The following is a 17,215-nucleotide window of genomic DNA, read 5'->3' as shown; positions in this document are numbered from 1 at the left end:
TGTCATCTTATGTGTATAAAACTTTAAGCTACATTTTTCAAACTACAAGCACAATTTCAGATCAATATTTATCCTATTGAATTAATTTGTTGTTTAAATGCAGCAAGAAGGGAGTGGCTCTGCTATTTACACACCCATTGCTGAACAACATGTGCATAACAATGATAATTATTTCAATGCTATTTGAAAAACAGTAATGGATAAAGATTGTTGTTTAGCTTCATTATTAACTTTATAATCAAACATTATCTCTTCTTGCTGTATGCATGAGATCAGACTTGTGTATTTACAAAAGCAAAACTAGACATTTCCCAAATGTGCAGAATTTTATTTTGAAAACGGTCTTGCGGGACAACAAACAGAAATATGGCACAACAATAATGGTTACAAAAGGGCACATTCTATTGCACAAAAATGGTCCATAATAAGACATAAGAAGGCAAAGCCAGCCACAATGGTTCAGTAGAAAAACACTTGTTCCTGTCATCCAGGTACATTGTAAACAGCTGAATGGCAATGTCATGTACTGTGCACAGGGCTCTGTTCCTTAGCGTACAGCTGACGATCAAAACTGCAGCCTCCAGTTTCCCTTCTACTGTGCCTAATGGGCCCAGATCCTCTGAATGTGTAGAGAAGGTGCAGGACTCATATTCCCATTCGGATGCTCTGAATAATTTGAAAGATGGCTAGGAAGATAAAAAAAAAAACATAGAGCAAAGGTAATACAATTTTACATCTGCTAAAGTATTAGAATTAAACAGAATTAGTTTTTCTCTCATAGTCATATGGCGATAAACATTTAATCATGTACATATAAGTGAAAGATTAGGGGGAGGGAAGTATCTGATATTTGTGGAATTCCACTGAAAAGGCTTGGGTCCACTTAGAGGCCTCTGAGAGTGCAGGTTTATTGCAAATCAATATAAAGTTATTCTGACTGATCAATGTTAATCTGCAATAATGCATTTTTCTTTCCTTTTTTTTTTGGGTGGATATCCACAATTTTTGTACTCCGTTTCAGTCTGTTGCCAGTTCTTACCAGCTGCCATACTGGAAAGATAAAGACTAACACATTCTTCTTTTAAAAACAAATCCAACCAAACAGTTCTATGGCTCATGGTATGTTACAGGGCAGCATAACACACAGAGGAAAGCACTAGGTGTATTCCTTCACATACATGTGTTCACAGAAGTCCACAATAAGTTAGTGTCACAGTGACAGACAGGGAGGAGAAATTACATGACACAGAAAAGTAGCATTTGGATTCAAACTTGTGATATCCTGTTTATATGGATTTCCTAAATGTATATCCTGGTGGTAGTTCTATCTATCAGGATGAAAATGCCCCAATACAGAAGCACAAGGGTTCATGGCATCATTTGAAGGGGATAAAAAACAAAGTAAAACATATGCTATGGCCTTCACAGTCCCCAGATCTTAAGCCAACTTAAAACCTATGGGACAATTTGTTGTGACATGTTTGGCAGCACTAATCATCAAGCCACCAACTCTGGGGATATATTTTTAAATAAAAAAAAATTCAAAATTGTTGTTTATCCCCCTTGTACATTTCTAGAGATCTGTGCCAATGCACAATAAAGCTGGTCTGGCAGCTTGTGTTTGCCCAAAACCTCACTAAGTTAGATTATGTTGTTTGTTGTTTTTTTACTTTAATTTGTCACCCATTTGTATGTGGGTAAATGTAAGATGTGATATGTTACCTGATCCACAAACAACAAATACAAAGAGAGCCAAAAGCCATGGTCCCACTGGATATTTCTCCTCTTGTGGTCGCTGCAAGATAAGCAGAAAACAAAAAAAATTGCATTAAGTTCAGAAAGTAACACTAACAAATAAAAAATTACATAACTTCTGCGCTCATTACAGTCCATTCAAATAACTAGACAGCCATACATGTTGAATTATACACTTTTTGTGGTTCATTGACACAATCAGTAAATGGGAAATGTTTGAATTTTAGTTACTTGCAAAATAATCCCACTGGCTCAAAATGAGCCACCTGGTTATGAGATGGTAACATCTTTGTAAAAAGAGGGTGAAATCTTATTCCCAAAGGACCTGTGTGGCTGCAGGCTTTTATTCCATCAAAACCAAAGTATACCTGATTACATTCACATAATCAAATGATTGAAGAGTTGATCAGGTAAAATGAGACCCTTCAGCCACACAAGCATCTTGATAAGACTGCACACTTTTGTTTCTGAGTTTTATTTAAATTTATCATGTTTTCTCTTTAATTATATAGCCAAATTACACTCGCCTTTCAAATGACAAAATGCAGAGCCAAGGCTCCAGCCATCTTCACCTATAAACTGTCAATTGTATTAAGGCATTTGAACTATATAGGTTCATGGTATATTAGACGTTACCTGTAGAATATTTTTATTCTAAAATTTTTTAAACCTGTACCTGTAATGTTTCTAATTAATCAATGAAAACATTGTGTTTATAATGAAAGAACCTAATAAGTGCTTTATACATCTTTAGTAGTGGGTGCTTCATATATCTTCACTAACCACTTTATCCTGGTCAAGGTTGCATTGGATGTGGAGTCTACCCATGCTGCAAGGCAGAAATGCACCACGGATGGGGCACCAGTCCATCCCAGGGTACCACACACACATACACCTTGCACACGTTGTAGCCAGTCCATCTACTGCCATGTTTTTGGGAATTGGGATGAAACCCACGTGAACATGGGAGAACATCGGAAACTAACAGAGAGTAAATCAAGCTTAGAATCGATCCCAGGACCCTGGAGCTGGGAGATGAAAAAAAGACTTGCTGCACCACAATATCACCGTTTGGTGTTGTGTTCCCTCGCCAAATGGATTACAGCATAAAAAAAAAAATCTCTAATTACCAACACAAGACCAGTTCAACAGAAAAGATTAGCTGTTTGCATGTATGAATGCATGTACATTAATGATAGTTTCAGCCTGGTTTAATTTTAAGAACACCTGATTGTCATTGTCTGTTGAACGTTCAATCTAAGAAAGGCAGTTTAAACTAAAATTAGGATTTGATGGGTTGTGTAAATATCTCATTTGCTTTAACAACGACATAGGAGTCATAAACTATATCAATTAGTGCATATCTTAAAATGAAACTGCAATTGGACATGACATTAAATAAGATGGGACATGGACTCATGAGGTAAAGCAGTTAAGTTAAGGCCAGAAACAGCCATGCAATAAAACGATAAGCATATATAAACAAGATCTTAAAATACATCATATTGTATTATAACTTCTGATCTTCTGATTCTCAGCCCTGAATCATCATCTAGTTTCAGGTGTGTAGGCCTACAATACACTTATTTGTATTTACAGCCACATGTATCAGAGGGTGTGTCCACTGGGCTTTGGAGCATTTTTTTTGGGGTGGGAGTGATCTGGTATGTCACATCATGAACACATCTGTTTGAATATACTGAATGGAAAGGTTTGCACTGGGACTGTTTTTATGCTTAAATATTGGTTGTAACAAAAAATAAAAAAAAACAACAACAACAAAAAAAACGGGGCGGGGATAAATTAGTGCATGATCAAATATCACATCTGGATACACAACTGACGAACCCAGGAATGATTCATTACTTGCATAGGTTTATAAGTGGTAAATAGCACAATGTAGGATCCTGAGGAGCAAATGTGTAGCCTGTAATCGGAGTGATTGCGTTATCTATTACAACAGCAAGCAAACAGAAGTAAACAGTCGCCCCAGAAAAGAAAATGATGCTTCAGATAAGGAGGGTTATTGTTTCTCCGCTGACATGGGAAACGACTGAGCAGAGATAACGCAACAAAAAAAAACACCCTCCTTTAAAATTCTGTTATCTATCCAGATATATATATATTTGGCTGTAAATTGTTATTTCCCACAGGATTAAAGAAACGTGTCTGTCTTACCAGGGTCTTCGCCACGTTGCCCCTCTGCGTGATGTTCTTGCTGTGTTTCTCGTTGGCCATTCGGATCCTCTGTTTGGCGACCATCTTCTTGCCACACGGGGAGGGGGAGGAAATAAACGTTTCGCCGCTGCTATAAAATCAGATTGCGAAGCTAATTGTCCGTAATGGTGCTTAACCCCCTTTTCCCCGCACCTGCTCCCTTAAAGCTTGGGCAGAACGGACTGAAGGGCGCCTCCATCAAAAAAACGGCTGAAGGAAAGAGCAGGACGCTGCTGCTGCTGCGCTCCTTTCCTTGCATGGAGCTTTCGGTTATTAGCTAGAGCTTCCTCCATAACATATACTGGCGTGGTATTATGATATAATCCACTGCATGCATCTTAGGACGTATGCATTCAGCTTTTTATCACCCTGGCTGTTAGTTAGTATAGTGGTGAAAATAATAAATGGGGCAGGAATTTTTTTTTTTTTCCTTTAGGTAGACATGCATATTTCATTCATGTTCTTGCCATCTCCTCATGCACCACTGAGCTGTTTGCTAGCCTGGAGTTCAGAACGCACTATACCTTTGTACTAGCATTACTCTGTACGGTGGGAGGTTTGGAGGAGATGTGTCTTGTGCCTGGGTAATCTTTGCCCCATTCAAAAATAGTCTATCATATGCTTAAAAAAAATGTTTTCCCACATTTTGTAGAGAGAAAAGTAGACAAAAAATTTATGTAAAAACAGTGTTCTGATGGGACCAGATCCTGGTCAATGTATTTTAACATTGGATTCTCTGACATACTTCATCACATGAATATGTATGAGTTATAGTCAATGTCTCAGTTTATTAATGAGCATCAGCCAATACCCAGGCAATCCCTCCTGGAAAGTTTAAGACTCATCAGTTAAAACACAAGCTGGTAGGTGATATTTGCCAGCTGGAAAGTTATTAACTTTTGAAAGAAATAGATCAATACATGGTTTTTAAAACATGTTTTCTTTTTAAGCAACACTTAGCAGCTGGCAAAGATGGTCGACCAGCTCAGCCTGTGTTCTGGCAGATGGTTGCTGGTCAGATCCATCTGGATTTTTCAGCAGTGGTAACATTGGTACTGTATTTAATACAGAAAATGTGGGATCAGTGCATTCCTACAAACAAGTGAGCATTACAGTGAGCATTAAGGTAATCAAATCTGAATAGGTACCAGTTTAATGTTATAGACTGTACCAGTATTTCAGAACTGTATGCCACTGATATATGTATATTGTAAAATTTTTATTGTTATTATTTTAATTATGATTTTTATCAAATCAGGCAGGCCAGCAACTTCAGGTAATGTGCAAAGCAGTCATCAAAACAGGGAGAAATGTGTTTCTGAAACACCATAGCATAGTTCACGTTCCAAAGATCACACTTTTAGCCTATTCTTGTGTTTGGTGTGAACATTACCCGAAACTTTGACTTGTATTTGCATTATTTTGCTGTAACATGATTGCATGATTTGATCACTGCATGACTGTGTTCCTAATAAAATGAGTACAGTTCATAAAATCAATCAGACACAGAAATAAGCATGAGTGCATAAGTGTTCTTTAGCCAGTGTGACCACTGCCCAGGGTTCAAAAGCTCACTGTATACAGACAGGCATCCATTTTCCATTATAGCATACATTCATCTCCCTCACAGCTTCTCTCGGCATAGTGGCCTTCTGCTCAGAGCCAAGCAGAATCATCAAAATACAATCAGTTTTCCTTATTGTAATTGCCAGCAATATTCTCTGTTAGTGAGCAACAAAATACAATAGTTCTGAGAGCAGTTACATTTTTTTTCATTCAGTTTAGTGTCCTGCAGCATGAACTGCTCACCTGACTGTAATTACTCGCACTTTGTGCTAACAGCTAATTTTTATGGATATTTTAACAATGTTGCTTTTGGGCCAAAAAGGTCTCACCTAGATTGAAATCTGTTTACTCCTACATGACTTCTCTAATTACGCTCTTAAACTCTATGAGGGAAGTCTGTGTACTCAGCAGAGGTGGGAAGTAACGAAGTACAAATACTTTGTTTTAATGTACTTAAGTAGATTTTTCTGGTATCAGTACTTTACGTCACTATTTATTTTTAGACTTTTAAAACTTTTTACTTTCCTTCTACATTTTAACACAAAGATCTGTACTTTCTACCTCTTACATTTTTAAATCACACTCGTTACATTAGTTTTAATCTATTTGGTGAAATGTCAATATTTTTTCCTTCTCACTGCGCACCGTTTTCAGCCCTTCAAACTGTTTCCTGTCATTGCGGGGCTTTTTTAATCTACCACTGGTATATCATTTCCTGGCTCTCACACACCACAGATGAAGGCTAGTTTACAAAGTCAACAATGTGTAAGGCAGAAAGCAACAAGAAGTATGGGGCTGACGTGGATGAGACAGAGGGAGTCAGCAATGTAAACATGACTGAGAACAGAGACATTTCTGATCACCTGATCATCATCATCTTTTCTCTGCTTGTTTTCTTTATAATGGATGTTCAGAATGGATACATTCATTAGATAACAACATTTTTAATTTGTATTGTAATATTTGTTATATTAATTAGGGCTGCCAAAATAAAGCGTTAATAACGCGTTAACGCAAATTAATTTTAACTACACTAATTTTATTACCATTTCTATTTGACCCTCTTTTTTTAAAGAATATATATAAATAAATATAGTGCCGAAACAAACTCAAATTACTTTTAAATTTACTTTTTTAAACTTACAGATAAGAGCAAGACATCATTCAAATCTGTAAAGAGTCTGCTTTTATTTGTATACATGCTTTTGTAACGTTCTGTTTGGTGTCTTGATGATTTACGCAATTTTAAACACCATAATTACCTTAAAACATTTACAAGATTATTTTATCTTCAAAATGTTGAGTATGTTTTCCCAAGTAATAAACATACATTTGCATAAAGCATCTATATTTGTTCATGCCCATGTTGATTAGAGTATTAAAAACATGAAAAGCACTAATTTAAGGTACATTTAGAACAGATAAAAATGTTGCGTTTAATTGTGAGTTGATTAATAACAATCATGAAATTGATCACAAATAAATATTTTAATTGATTGACAGCACTAATATGACATGAAATCCAGTTACCAGTGTGACACTTAAATATTTAGTAGTATTGGTTACTTTTTACTTAAGTACATGTTAGTACCCAAACCTCTATATTTTAACTTGAGTAAAAACGTATAGCCAACTTTTACCAGAGTATTTTAAAACATGACTAAATGTACTTCAACTTAAGTGAAGGATGAGTGTTGATTTGCCACCTCTGGTACCTCTGGCAAGAAATATGTTAACAGGTAAAATCTGCTAATTTGAGTGGTGAATAAAGGATAAGGGTTCTGAAACGTACAGCTTGTCTAAACTGATCCAATAAAAATAATAAAATGTGTGGTGTGCAAGTCAACGTGCCATGATATATGAAATAACAGTAAGCATACATGAAAACCTAAAGCAGATTTAAACACAATTATGCTAAACTTAAAATTATGATAATATTTTAAAAAATTTAAGATCCCAAAGAATTTTCTTTAGAAGATTCTTGTTTGCTGTATGAAATTATATAAAGATTTAGTGGTTATATTAATCAACCTTTCAAACTAGCGGTAATATTACTGACAATGTGACAGACAATATACATTTGTGGAGATGAGAGCACACTTATAAATGTGCCCCTTTCATCCCGCTAAATTAAGCTCAAACTTTTCAGACTTCTGGGATTTAGACTTGTAATGTTCAGACATATAATTAGGTTGTAGGTCAAGATGTTTCTGCTCTGATCTGGAGTATGTCTTAACTGCTCATGTCTCTCACACATTTCTAGTAACTAGTGGAGGAGCATTGTAAGTATGGCACTGTTTAATTGAAAGCTTTGCGGAGGGATGGTATTGGCTGGTCTCCCTGGAACACACTGAAGTCTGTTCCCAGCACCATTTGGTCTTTGTGACTAGCCATCTAGGGGATATTGTATACCTGCTACAGATATAGCAGGTTTTGGGAAATTATAGGCATATATATATATATATATATATATATATATATATATATATATATATATATATATATATATATATATATATATATATAATTGTAACTAGTTTGATGTAACAGTGAGACAGCTTTAATGTATCGTGGGACACACTGGTCTACTCATTATAAATTATTTTTACTTATAGGATGCTAAATGGTATTAAATGCAACTTCTGAATATGAGACAAAATTCCTTATATGTGATTAGATGGTTGTTTTGTTTTAGCAAAACATGATGTCTTGTTGTTTTTTTAAATGTTTGTGTGTTGTTTTTTTTTTTGTTTGTTTTTTTTTGCATTGAGCTTTTTGTATTGCAGCAGTCATGGTGCATAGTTTCACATCAGGTGTGACTCCAGGAGTGAGGCTCCAGACATTTTCATTCTGAGTCTCCTTTAGTCATGAAGGCCAGACAGAGCTGACAGAATTGGAAACTGGAGGAGGAAAATACAGCACGTGTGAAGAAAGGCACATGTTGCTTGGATTTCAAAGAATGACTATGAGGTATACAGTATTGTGAGCAGGAGAACAAGAATATAGTCCTTTGAGTCATGTGGGTGGAATAAATTAGTCCCCAAGCTCAAGCTGAATGTGAAATCTCTGCAGGAAAGTTTGCACATATGTGGTGCTATATTTGATGAAGATTCAAGATCTTTTGTTAGCTTGTTTTTTTTGTTTTGTTTTTTGTTACCAGATACAAATAAGCTTTTTTACAAGAATGAAAATGATCCTAAAACCCAGACGACAGCCCACCAGATCATGTTTAATTTTCATCGCTACATGCAGCATGTATTAACAGCTTGAAAGTGGGATGTATGGTCTATTTGACAGACTTTATGGAATAAGCTAGACTAATCCTGACTTGGTTATATTATTCTTTTGAGACTGGATATCTTATTCAAAATTCATTGATTCCAATGTAGAACTGGTAATTTAGAACTGTAAGATCACAGGGTCATTAATACTGTAGGTCTAGTATAGCATTTTGGTCAATAATTGTGTGTGACATTATAGGCACTGTTTGTATATTAGAATAAATGATTAGGAGATCTAAAAAAGGTTAAATCTATCTGGCTGCTTTAATTTGCTCTTTCACCTAAAGAGTGTTACTGTGTGGTTTCACACACAGGCAAGTACTCAGTTATTGCCATCGACAGCTGTTGATGATGGGAGACTTGGCATGAAATAGAGAAGAGCCACACACTGCTCAAAGGTTATGCATTATTAATTACCTCTTGTGTTTGTGGATTGAACAGAGTAGAGTTCACACGCTAGTATGCAGTCACGCCCTTCTTGGGAACTTGCTGGATTGGTATAGGACAGAACCACTCCCAACAATTGAAAATGCTTTCAATCCAAACTTGATGTCTGCCAGCTTTTTACACAACCAGCTTTCTGAACATCATGTTGAGGTACTTGTTATTAAAGTTGTGCTCAATTATATGACGGTACAAGTAGCAAAAATATCTGTTGGTGGACATGCAAAGCATGTCTCTCAAAAAGCTGAACTGCAATACATTTTTAAGAGCAAAAGACAGGGCAGGCACTCAATGTGAAGTCCAGAGATGTTTGTGGGTTAGAACTTAACCCTATGGCAACCACACAACACACAATGTATAGGAGCATTTCCCTGAGCTCTAGGCAAGGGAGTTTCACCTTTCACTGAAGTTATTTGTAATGATGGAAATTCTGAATCCAGAAACATTAACCTTGTGAATAATTCATTAAAGTTGTTTTGGTAGCTGTCATTAGTATAGGCAGCAAATTAACTAATAGGAGGGTTTGTTTTGAAGTAAATATGCCAGGCGGTGGCTTGTTCAGTGACAGATGTATCAGAGAAAAACAGAGGCGAGGCTGAATCACTAGTCTAATTTTCCACATTTTTTAGCTGCATTTTCTTCAGTGGTAGTTTTCTGGCAAGCAAGTGACTAGCAAGTTTCTTCATTCTGTTTTATCCCAGAAACCATCTGAGTACAACACAGCAATAAGAATTAAGTAAGAGGGCACACTAAATTCATGAGGAATTGTGCATTATGAACAGTTATGGTATTGAGTGATTTAGATTCTAAAATTAATTTATTCTTGGTTTATACTGTATATATATATATATATATATATATATATATATATATATATATATATATATATATATATATATATATATATATATATATATATATTTGCAAGTTCTCCCACTTAGAAATCATGGAGGGGTCTGAAATTGTCATTGTAGGTGCATGTCCACTGTGAGAGACATAATCTAAAAAATAAAAAATCCAGAAATCACAATGTATGATTTTTAAGCTATTTATTTGTATGATACAGCTGCAAATAAGTATTTGAACACCTGAGAAAGTCAATGTTAATATTTGGTACAGTAGCCTTTGTTTGCAACTACAGAGGTCAAACATTTCCTGTAGTTTTTCACCAGGTTTGCACACACTGCGGGAGGGATTTTGGCCCACTCCTCCACACAGATCTTCTCTAGATCAGTCAGGTTTCTGGCCTGTCGCTGAGAAACACAGAGTTTGAGCTCCCTTCAAAGATTCTCTATTGGGTTTAGGTCTGGAGACTGGCTAGACCACGCCAGAACCTTGATATGCTTCTTACAGAGCCACTCCTTGGTTATCCTGGCTGTGTGCTTCGGGTCATTGTCATGTTGGAAGACCCAGCCTCGACCCATCTTCAATGCTCTAACTGAGGGAAGGAGGTTGTTCCCCAAAATCTCGCAATACATGGCCCCGGTCATCCTCTCCTTAATACAGTGCAGTCGCCCTGTGCCATGTGCAGAAAAACACCCCCAAAGCATGATGCTACCACCCCCATGCTTCACAGTAGGGATGGTGTTCTTGGGATGTACTCATCATTCTTCTTCCTCCAAACACGTTTAGTGGAATTATGACCCAAAAGTTCTATTTTGGTCTCATCTGACCACATGACTTTCTCCCATGACTCCTCTGGATCATCCAAATGGTCATTGGCAAACTTAAGACGTGCCTGGACATGTGCTGGTTTAAGCTGGGGAACCGTCCGTGCCATGCATGATTTCAAACCATGACGTCTTAGTGTATTACCAACATTAACCTTGGAAACGGTGGTCCCAGCTCTTTTCAGGTCATTAACTAGCTCCTCCCGTGTAGTTCTGGGCTGATTTCTCACCTTCCTTAGGACCATTGAGACCCCACGAGGTGAGATCTTGCATGGAGCCCCAGTCCGAGGGAGATTGACAGTCATGTTTAGCTTCTTCCATTTTCTAATGATTGCTTCAACAGTGGACCTTTTTTCACCAAGCTGCTTGGCAATTTCCCCGTAGCCCTTTCCAGCCTTGTGGAGGTGTACAATTTTGTCTCTAGTGTCTTTGGACAGCTCTTTGGTCTTGGCTATGTTAGTAGTTGGATTTTTACTGATTGTATGGGGTGGACAGGTGTCTTTATGCAGCTAACGACCTCAAACAGGTGCATCTAATTTAGGATAATAAATGTAGTGGAGGTGGACATTTTAAAGGCAGACTAACAGGTCTTTGAGGGTCAGAATTCTAGCTAATAGACAGGTGTTCAAATACTTATTTGCAGCTGTATCATACAAATAAATAGTCTAAAAATTATATATTGTGATTTCTGGATTTGTTTTTTTTGGATTATGTCTCTCACAGTGGACATGAACCTACGATGAAAATTTCAGACCCCTCCATGATTTCTAAGTGGGAGAACTTGCAAAATAGCAGGGTGTTCAAATGCTTATTTTCCTCACTGTATATATATATATATATATATATATATATATATATATATATATATATATATATATATATATATATATATATATATATTGTGTGTGTGTGTGTGTGTGTGTGTGTGTGTGTGTGTGTGTTTGTGTGTGTGTGTGTGTGTTTGTGTGTGTGTGTGTGTGTGTAAGCCTGTGTTCAGTCATTCGTTTTTTTTTTATTTCTTATGTAGTCATATTCTTGTTGGTTATCCTGCATATATAAAGGTCAGATTATTTTTGCACTATGATCCAGTGACAGCAATATAGCTTGTTTTGACTCTATATGTTGATTAATTTTTTTTTACCAGACACTTTTTTTTTTGTTTTTGCAATTGGGCCAGAGGGAGTGGTAGGTGAAAAGTCTATAAGATCAGACATGTTATAATGATGTTTCAGGCCAAACATAAATATTTGCATTCTTAAATTCTCCTCTGATAAGTGTACCGCAATCAAGGGACATTTGTCCGTCTTATTTGGATAAACAGCTGAGAAAATTTCTTTCTTTCAGTGTCCCACCATCTGTTAATGGTGAGTGCTTTTTAAATGAAGACTTGGTGTGTCTCACAGAGCCAAGATCAACAAAAAACATGCAAGTCAGGTTTCCACTGACACGTTGAAAAGCCAGACCTAGGCCACATAGAATGTCAGATGTTTGAACTAGGGAACTTCTCTGAATGGGCCAATGTCCATTTGTTGACACTTCCAGTCTCATTGCCTTATTGTTGGCTGAGCCACAAAAACTAGTCCACTTTATGACATACCAATTACATACTGAGGTCTTTGCCAACTTCATAAAAAAAGAGAGGAAAAACCAGAGCAGCGCCCTACTTATCTAGCTTAACACCGTCTAAGCCCATCTCCCATGGCTACTGTGAATTATATTACGCACATGTCTTAATTTTTCTAGGTCATTGGATATAGATGCACTACAATCTACAGAAAAAAAGGCATGTAAAAAGTGAACTTTCAAACTGAACTTTCCAACTGGGCTTTGTATTCTTGTCTCCTATACAACCAAGCAATAGAAATGCTCCTTCTTTATGTTGAGAGAACCTTAATGGACTAGTCAGCAAAGTTTTAACTGAAACTTTAACACCATGGGCCTTTCCAGGAAAAGGTATCTGATGCCTGTGACATAATCTGCTGATCAGGGATTGTGTTCATCCACAGGTGCATAGCTGACATAGTAACTTGCAGTCTCTATGAACAAACTCCTTTGTGGGCGGGTGAAAGGGAATAATGGGACCCAATGGGGATAAAAGATTTGGGTGAGCACTAAAGATAAACAACAAATTATGAATAGGCATGTAGACTATGCCAACAGATACAAGCTGCAGTGGTAGTGAGATAAAACCCATACAGTTTGTTGTTTAACTACTTTACTTTGTTTTATTTATTGATGACTTTGTCGATACTGAAATATTGGATGTGAGATGGCATAGTCTTCAACAAATCTGTAAATCTTTTGTCTGACTAAGACTCTAAGTTTTGTTTGAATAAGCCACACTTTGACTTACTTTACTAGGGGCTGGCTATTGCTGTGCCCCTACTGTCCCTTATGTCTGTCCAGTGATGTAATATATGAGCAAGACATTCCTTATCTAAGTGCAAGTGAAATGTCACTCAGAGATGGACAAGGTGGCAGGTAAAATTCACAGCAGCACGTGAGTGCTGTCATTCACACTGACAGTTCATAACATTTCAGTGACTCAGCACAGGAATGCAGAGAATGTCAATTCTACTTTATGGCTGGCAAGTACACTCCAGACTATCAACAGTCCTTTAAGTAGCTATGCTTCTGGCTTACATTCAGTTGGGAAAAACAGGAGTGAAGTCAACCGACTGCTCAGTGCTTTTAGGCACTGACATAAATACGCTTCCCTTTGGAAATAATAGAGACGATAATTATTCAGCTCTATGCACTCACACACCAACTTCTATATTTGGTGTACTACAGAGATATTATAGAGCAACATATGGAGTGTTACCCCAAATAGCCACATATTCACACATACCATATAGTGACAAGCATGTGGGAATGAAACTGAGAAATGTGCAAAGCAGTGACACCTGAGTCAGGTTGCTATAAGAAGAGGATACAAGGCCAATGGATTAGGTTTGTTTTGCTTCAAGCTTGCGGTGTCGCACCCTTTACTGTTCTTATGTGTCATTTGATGCTGTCACTGATGTGATAGAGTAATAAACATAGTGTGGGAAGCTACAATTTTTCATCCACCACAATTTCATTTTGGCAAGATTCCTGCGGACAATGACCTATTGTGTAGAATGTAGCACTTTTTCTGTATAACAGTAAAAGTGAACCAACCTGTAACAGGGAAAACAGGTAAACCCAGGATCAGCTGGGCTATCTAGGAGCTTTCTAGAAGGTGATGTAAACCTATAGCCTGTAGGCCAGATCAGTTACCATGATCATTTGCACTAATGAACAAAGTGAGTGAATATTCCTGGTACTGCCAGATACTTCCAGTGTGCAGGGCTTCCCTCACATCTCTGCTGGGAATAACATTCTAAAATTCAAAATCTGTTTACTACAACTAAAAACATTTAGTTACAGATCTTTTTAACCAGTCTTCAAATAAATATAATGGACAGTGATGTGACATCATGTGACCATTGACTATTGTGTGATTGTGAAGAGAATATACATACACAGGATATGGTTTTAAATTCAATAATTGACCTCACCATTAAGTATGTGCCTATTCTAAATATGCAGATATTGTACTGTAAAGGGTATCTTAAAATAGTATAGCATATAAATAATAAGAACAAAAACAATAAAAAAAAAATTGTACAATATTTTCTACAACAATTTTTATGATTTTTAAGTCTATTTTGAGAATTTTCTCAAATCAAATCAAATCAAATTTTATTTGTCACATACATACAGGGTACGACATGCAGTGAAATGCTTTTTACGACGGTCCAGCATGAGGGAATAGGATGGGGAGAAAAATAAAAACAAAGAAAAAGAAGGCAGATAAATAAAGTATAAAACTATATAAAATATAAGAGTATATAAAGATATATATGAGAAAAAAAAAGGTGTATATACAAAATATGCTTATGGCAGTTAACAGTAAAACAGTAAAAAAAATGTAAGGTGGTTTATGTGATTGTCCTTCAGCTGTCTGTGTGCAGTATGGTGTGGTATCAAATATGTAGTGCACTGTGCTGTGCGAGTCCAGAGCTAAAGTGACAGTCCAGAGTTTAAAGTGTCGTAGTGCGAAAAGAAAAAAATGTGCAGAGAAAAAGTGTGATGATGGAGAGAGTGAGCCAGTTTTTAGATCCGGTGTGTTTCCTGTTTTTTTCCTGTTTTTTCCTGGTTTCCTGGTTTCTATTCTTGAAGTTGTTATAAGTTGGTATTTTTTCCAGGTACTGTAATTGAGAATCTTTCTAGAAATAAATGAAATCTCTATCTGTAGTTAAAACAAAAAATTAAATTTTGAAGCTGAAGTAAATGTATTGAAATTAGCTTACTAATCTTATAATAATTTTATAATAAAGACAGTCTATGAGTACTACTGAATACAGGGTTGTTGTTTTTTTTTTTATAACTGAGCCTGCTCTGTTTAGACAGACCAGGACCAGACTCATGACTGAGTTTATTAATGAAGTTCCAGCTGTGCAGACACAGCTGCTTTGTTTACAGACACAAAATAGCTTTGTTGAATCCAGGAATTGTTTTATACTCTCCAGTGAACTTACAATCTATTGTGAGGAATTGTGGTGTTGTGCACCAGGGTAACAGAAAACTGAAACAGTTTGTGTTTACTTAAAACACACTTATAAGTATTAGACTGGTTAAATTTTAGCAACCACTTGTAAACCATACTCTAATATGTTATATTCTATCATACCAACGTTACTTTAGGTTTATTGGACAAGTTATGCTACATATATAAAATATCTGGTGTTGACACGTGCTCATTTGCAAACGTGGGGAAAGAAAAGTGTGTCATCAGGGTAATCTATTACAGAGACAAATTCCTACACAGCTAACCCAAATAGTCTGTTTAAACAGCACACACACACACACACACACACACACACACACACACACACACACACACACACACACACACACACACACACACACACACTTTTTAAATATGTGTGTATTCTGCACTTGAACAAAAATATTTGTAGTGGATATGTGATTGTAATTGTATTGCGGGGGGACGACTTCTCAGCAATGCTTTCTTTTAGATATTTTGGACTGTAGAGGGAAAAAAAATAAAATAAATACAGTGCTGGAATATAGGTCAGTGCTGCCATGCTAATAAAAGGTTCTTCTCATCCCAGGCACTAGTCAAACTGCTGAATGTAAAGGGGGAAAAAAAAACTTTATACTTGTTAACACTCATTAGTTTTGTAGGCTTGCATTAGGGCAGTGAGCGAGAGCGAGCCAGCACATTGACTTGAACGCCAAATGACCTATTCAGCTCTGCAGAAGGGATCACCTGCACCGCTGTACCTCACTAGACTTCTTGCGTGTGCTTCAAGTCATTGGAAGGGGAAATCAGCATCCAAAACAGCTGGCAGGCCCACCCTGCCTACTTCCTGTTGGAATGCAAAGAACCAGTTTAATAATCTCCTTAAGTAATTGTTGTAAATTCATTGTATAATTTATTTGTATGTGAAATATATTGGGCAGCAAGTGAACAGTCATGTCTGAAAGATGTAGGATGCAGATGGATCTGAGCAAGCTAAATCTAGACGACTGGGTCAGCGCATCTCCAAAAGAGCAGGTCATAAATGTATATTTAATAATTTTGGTATCCACACCAGCAAACAATTAACCTCAAAAAAACACATACATTTTCATTACGTGGTCTATTTTAAATGCAACAACCACTCTACAACGTTGCATTATTACAAATCTTGTAAAATGTTCAAAAAATGTTTGAAGGCAGTAGTTTATACAAAGCTCTCTTACGATCTTGCACAACATCACAGTGATGTTGAGATCTGAGGTTTTGACTTGGCCATAGATTCTTTTACATTTATAAACATTCAGATGTCAGTTTACTGTTGTTCTTAACTGAGATGTTGCATGTTCAAAATTTAGCCAAGAATAAGCTTCTGAAAAGATGTCATTTATCTCAATAATATTCTGGTGGAAAAAAAATCATCATGGTCTGAATGACTACAGGTTTCTCAGGTCCTATGACTGCACAACAAACCCAAATCATCTGCCATCCACCACCAAGTTGGTATGAAGTGTTTGTGGTGAAACACTGTGCTTGTTTTTTTTTTTTTTTTTTTTTATTAAATTTTTTAACCAAAAATACCTTTGTGATTGAAGATCACCATTTTTGTCTCATCATTTTGAATGATTTTGTTCCAGAACTGTGTTGTTTTTTTTCGCATGCAATTTTGTAAACCTAAATTGGCCTGCCATATTCTCAAATTTTTGAATGAG

General features: G+C 36.6%; 1 protein-coding gene across 1 annotated transcript; it reads right to left on the bottom strand.

Moving 5' to 3' along the window:
- Positions 1-307: 307 nt before the first annotated feature.
- Positions 308-4,164, bottom strand: serp2 (stress-associated endoplasmic reticulum protein family member 2). Its single transcript, XM_083536539.1, has 3 exons — positions 3,934-4,164; positions 1,723-1,795; positions 308-686 (listed from the first exon to the last, which is right to left on the bottom strand). Exons 1-3 carry the CDS (start codon positions 4,015-4,017, stop codon positions 646-648), a joined length of 198 nt encoding a protein of 65 aa, XP_083392665.1. The 5' UTR covers positions 4,018-4,164; the 3' UTR covers positions 308-645.
- Between the last annotated feature and the right edge of the window lie 13,051 nt (positions 4,165-17,215).

Source organism: Silurus aristotelis (assembly GCF_946808225.1).
Source record: "Silurus aristotelis genome assembly, chromosome: 3".
Lineage (NCBI taxonomy): Eukaryota > Metazoa > Chordata > Actinopteri > Siluriformes > Siluridae > Silurus > Silurus aristotelis.
Note: the sequence above shows the minus strand (reverse complement) of the source record. Positions and strands in the feature narration are given on the sequence as shown.

Bases quoted from the DNA above. Each gene is read 5' to 3' on its own strand.
- serp2 (XM_083536539.1), bottom strand. From the start codon at position 4,017: ATGGTCGCCAAACAGAGGATCCGAATGGCCAACGAGAAACACAGCAAG. The intron at 1,796-3,933 runs GTAAGACAGACA...CTTATCTTGCAG, and splicing joins GCAACGTGGCGAAGACCCTG to CGACCACAAGAGGAGAAATA. The intron at 687-1,722 runs GTAACATATCAC...TTATCTTCCTAG, and splicing joins ATTTGTTGTTTGTGGATCAG to CCATCTTTCAAATTATTCAG.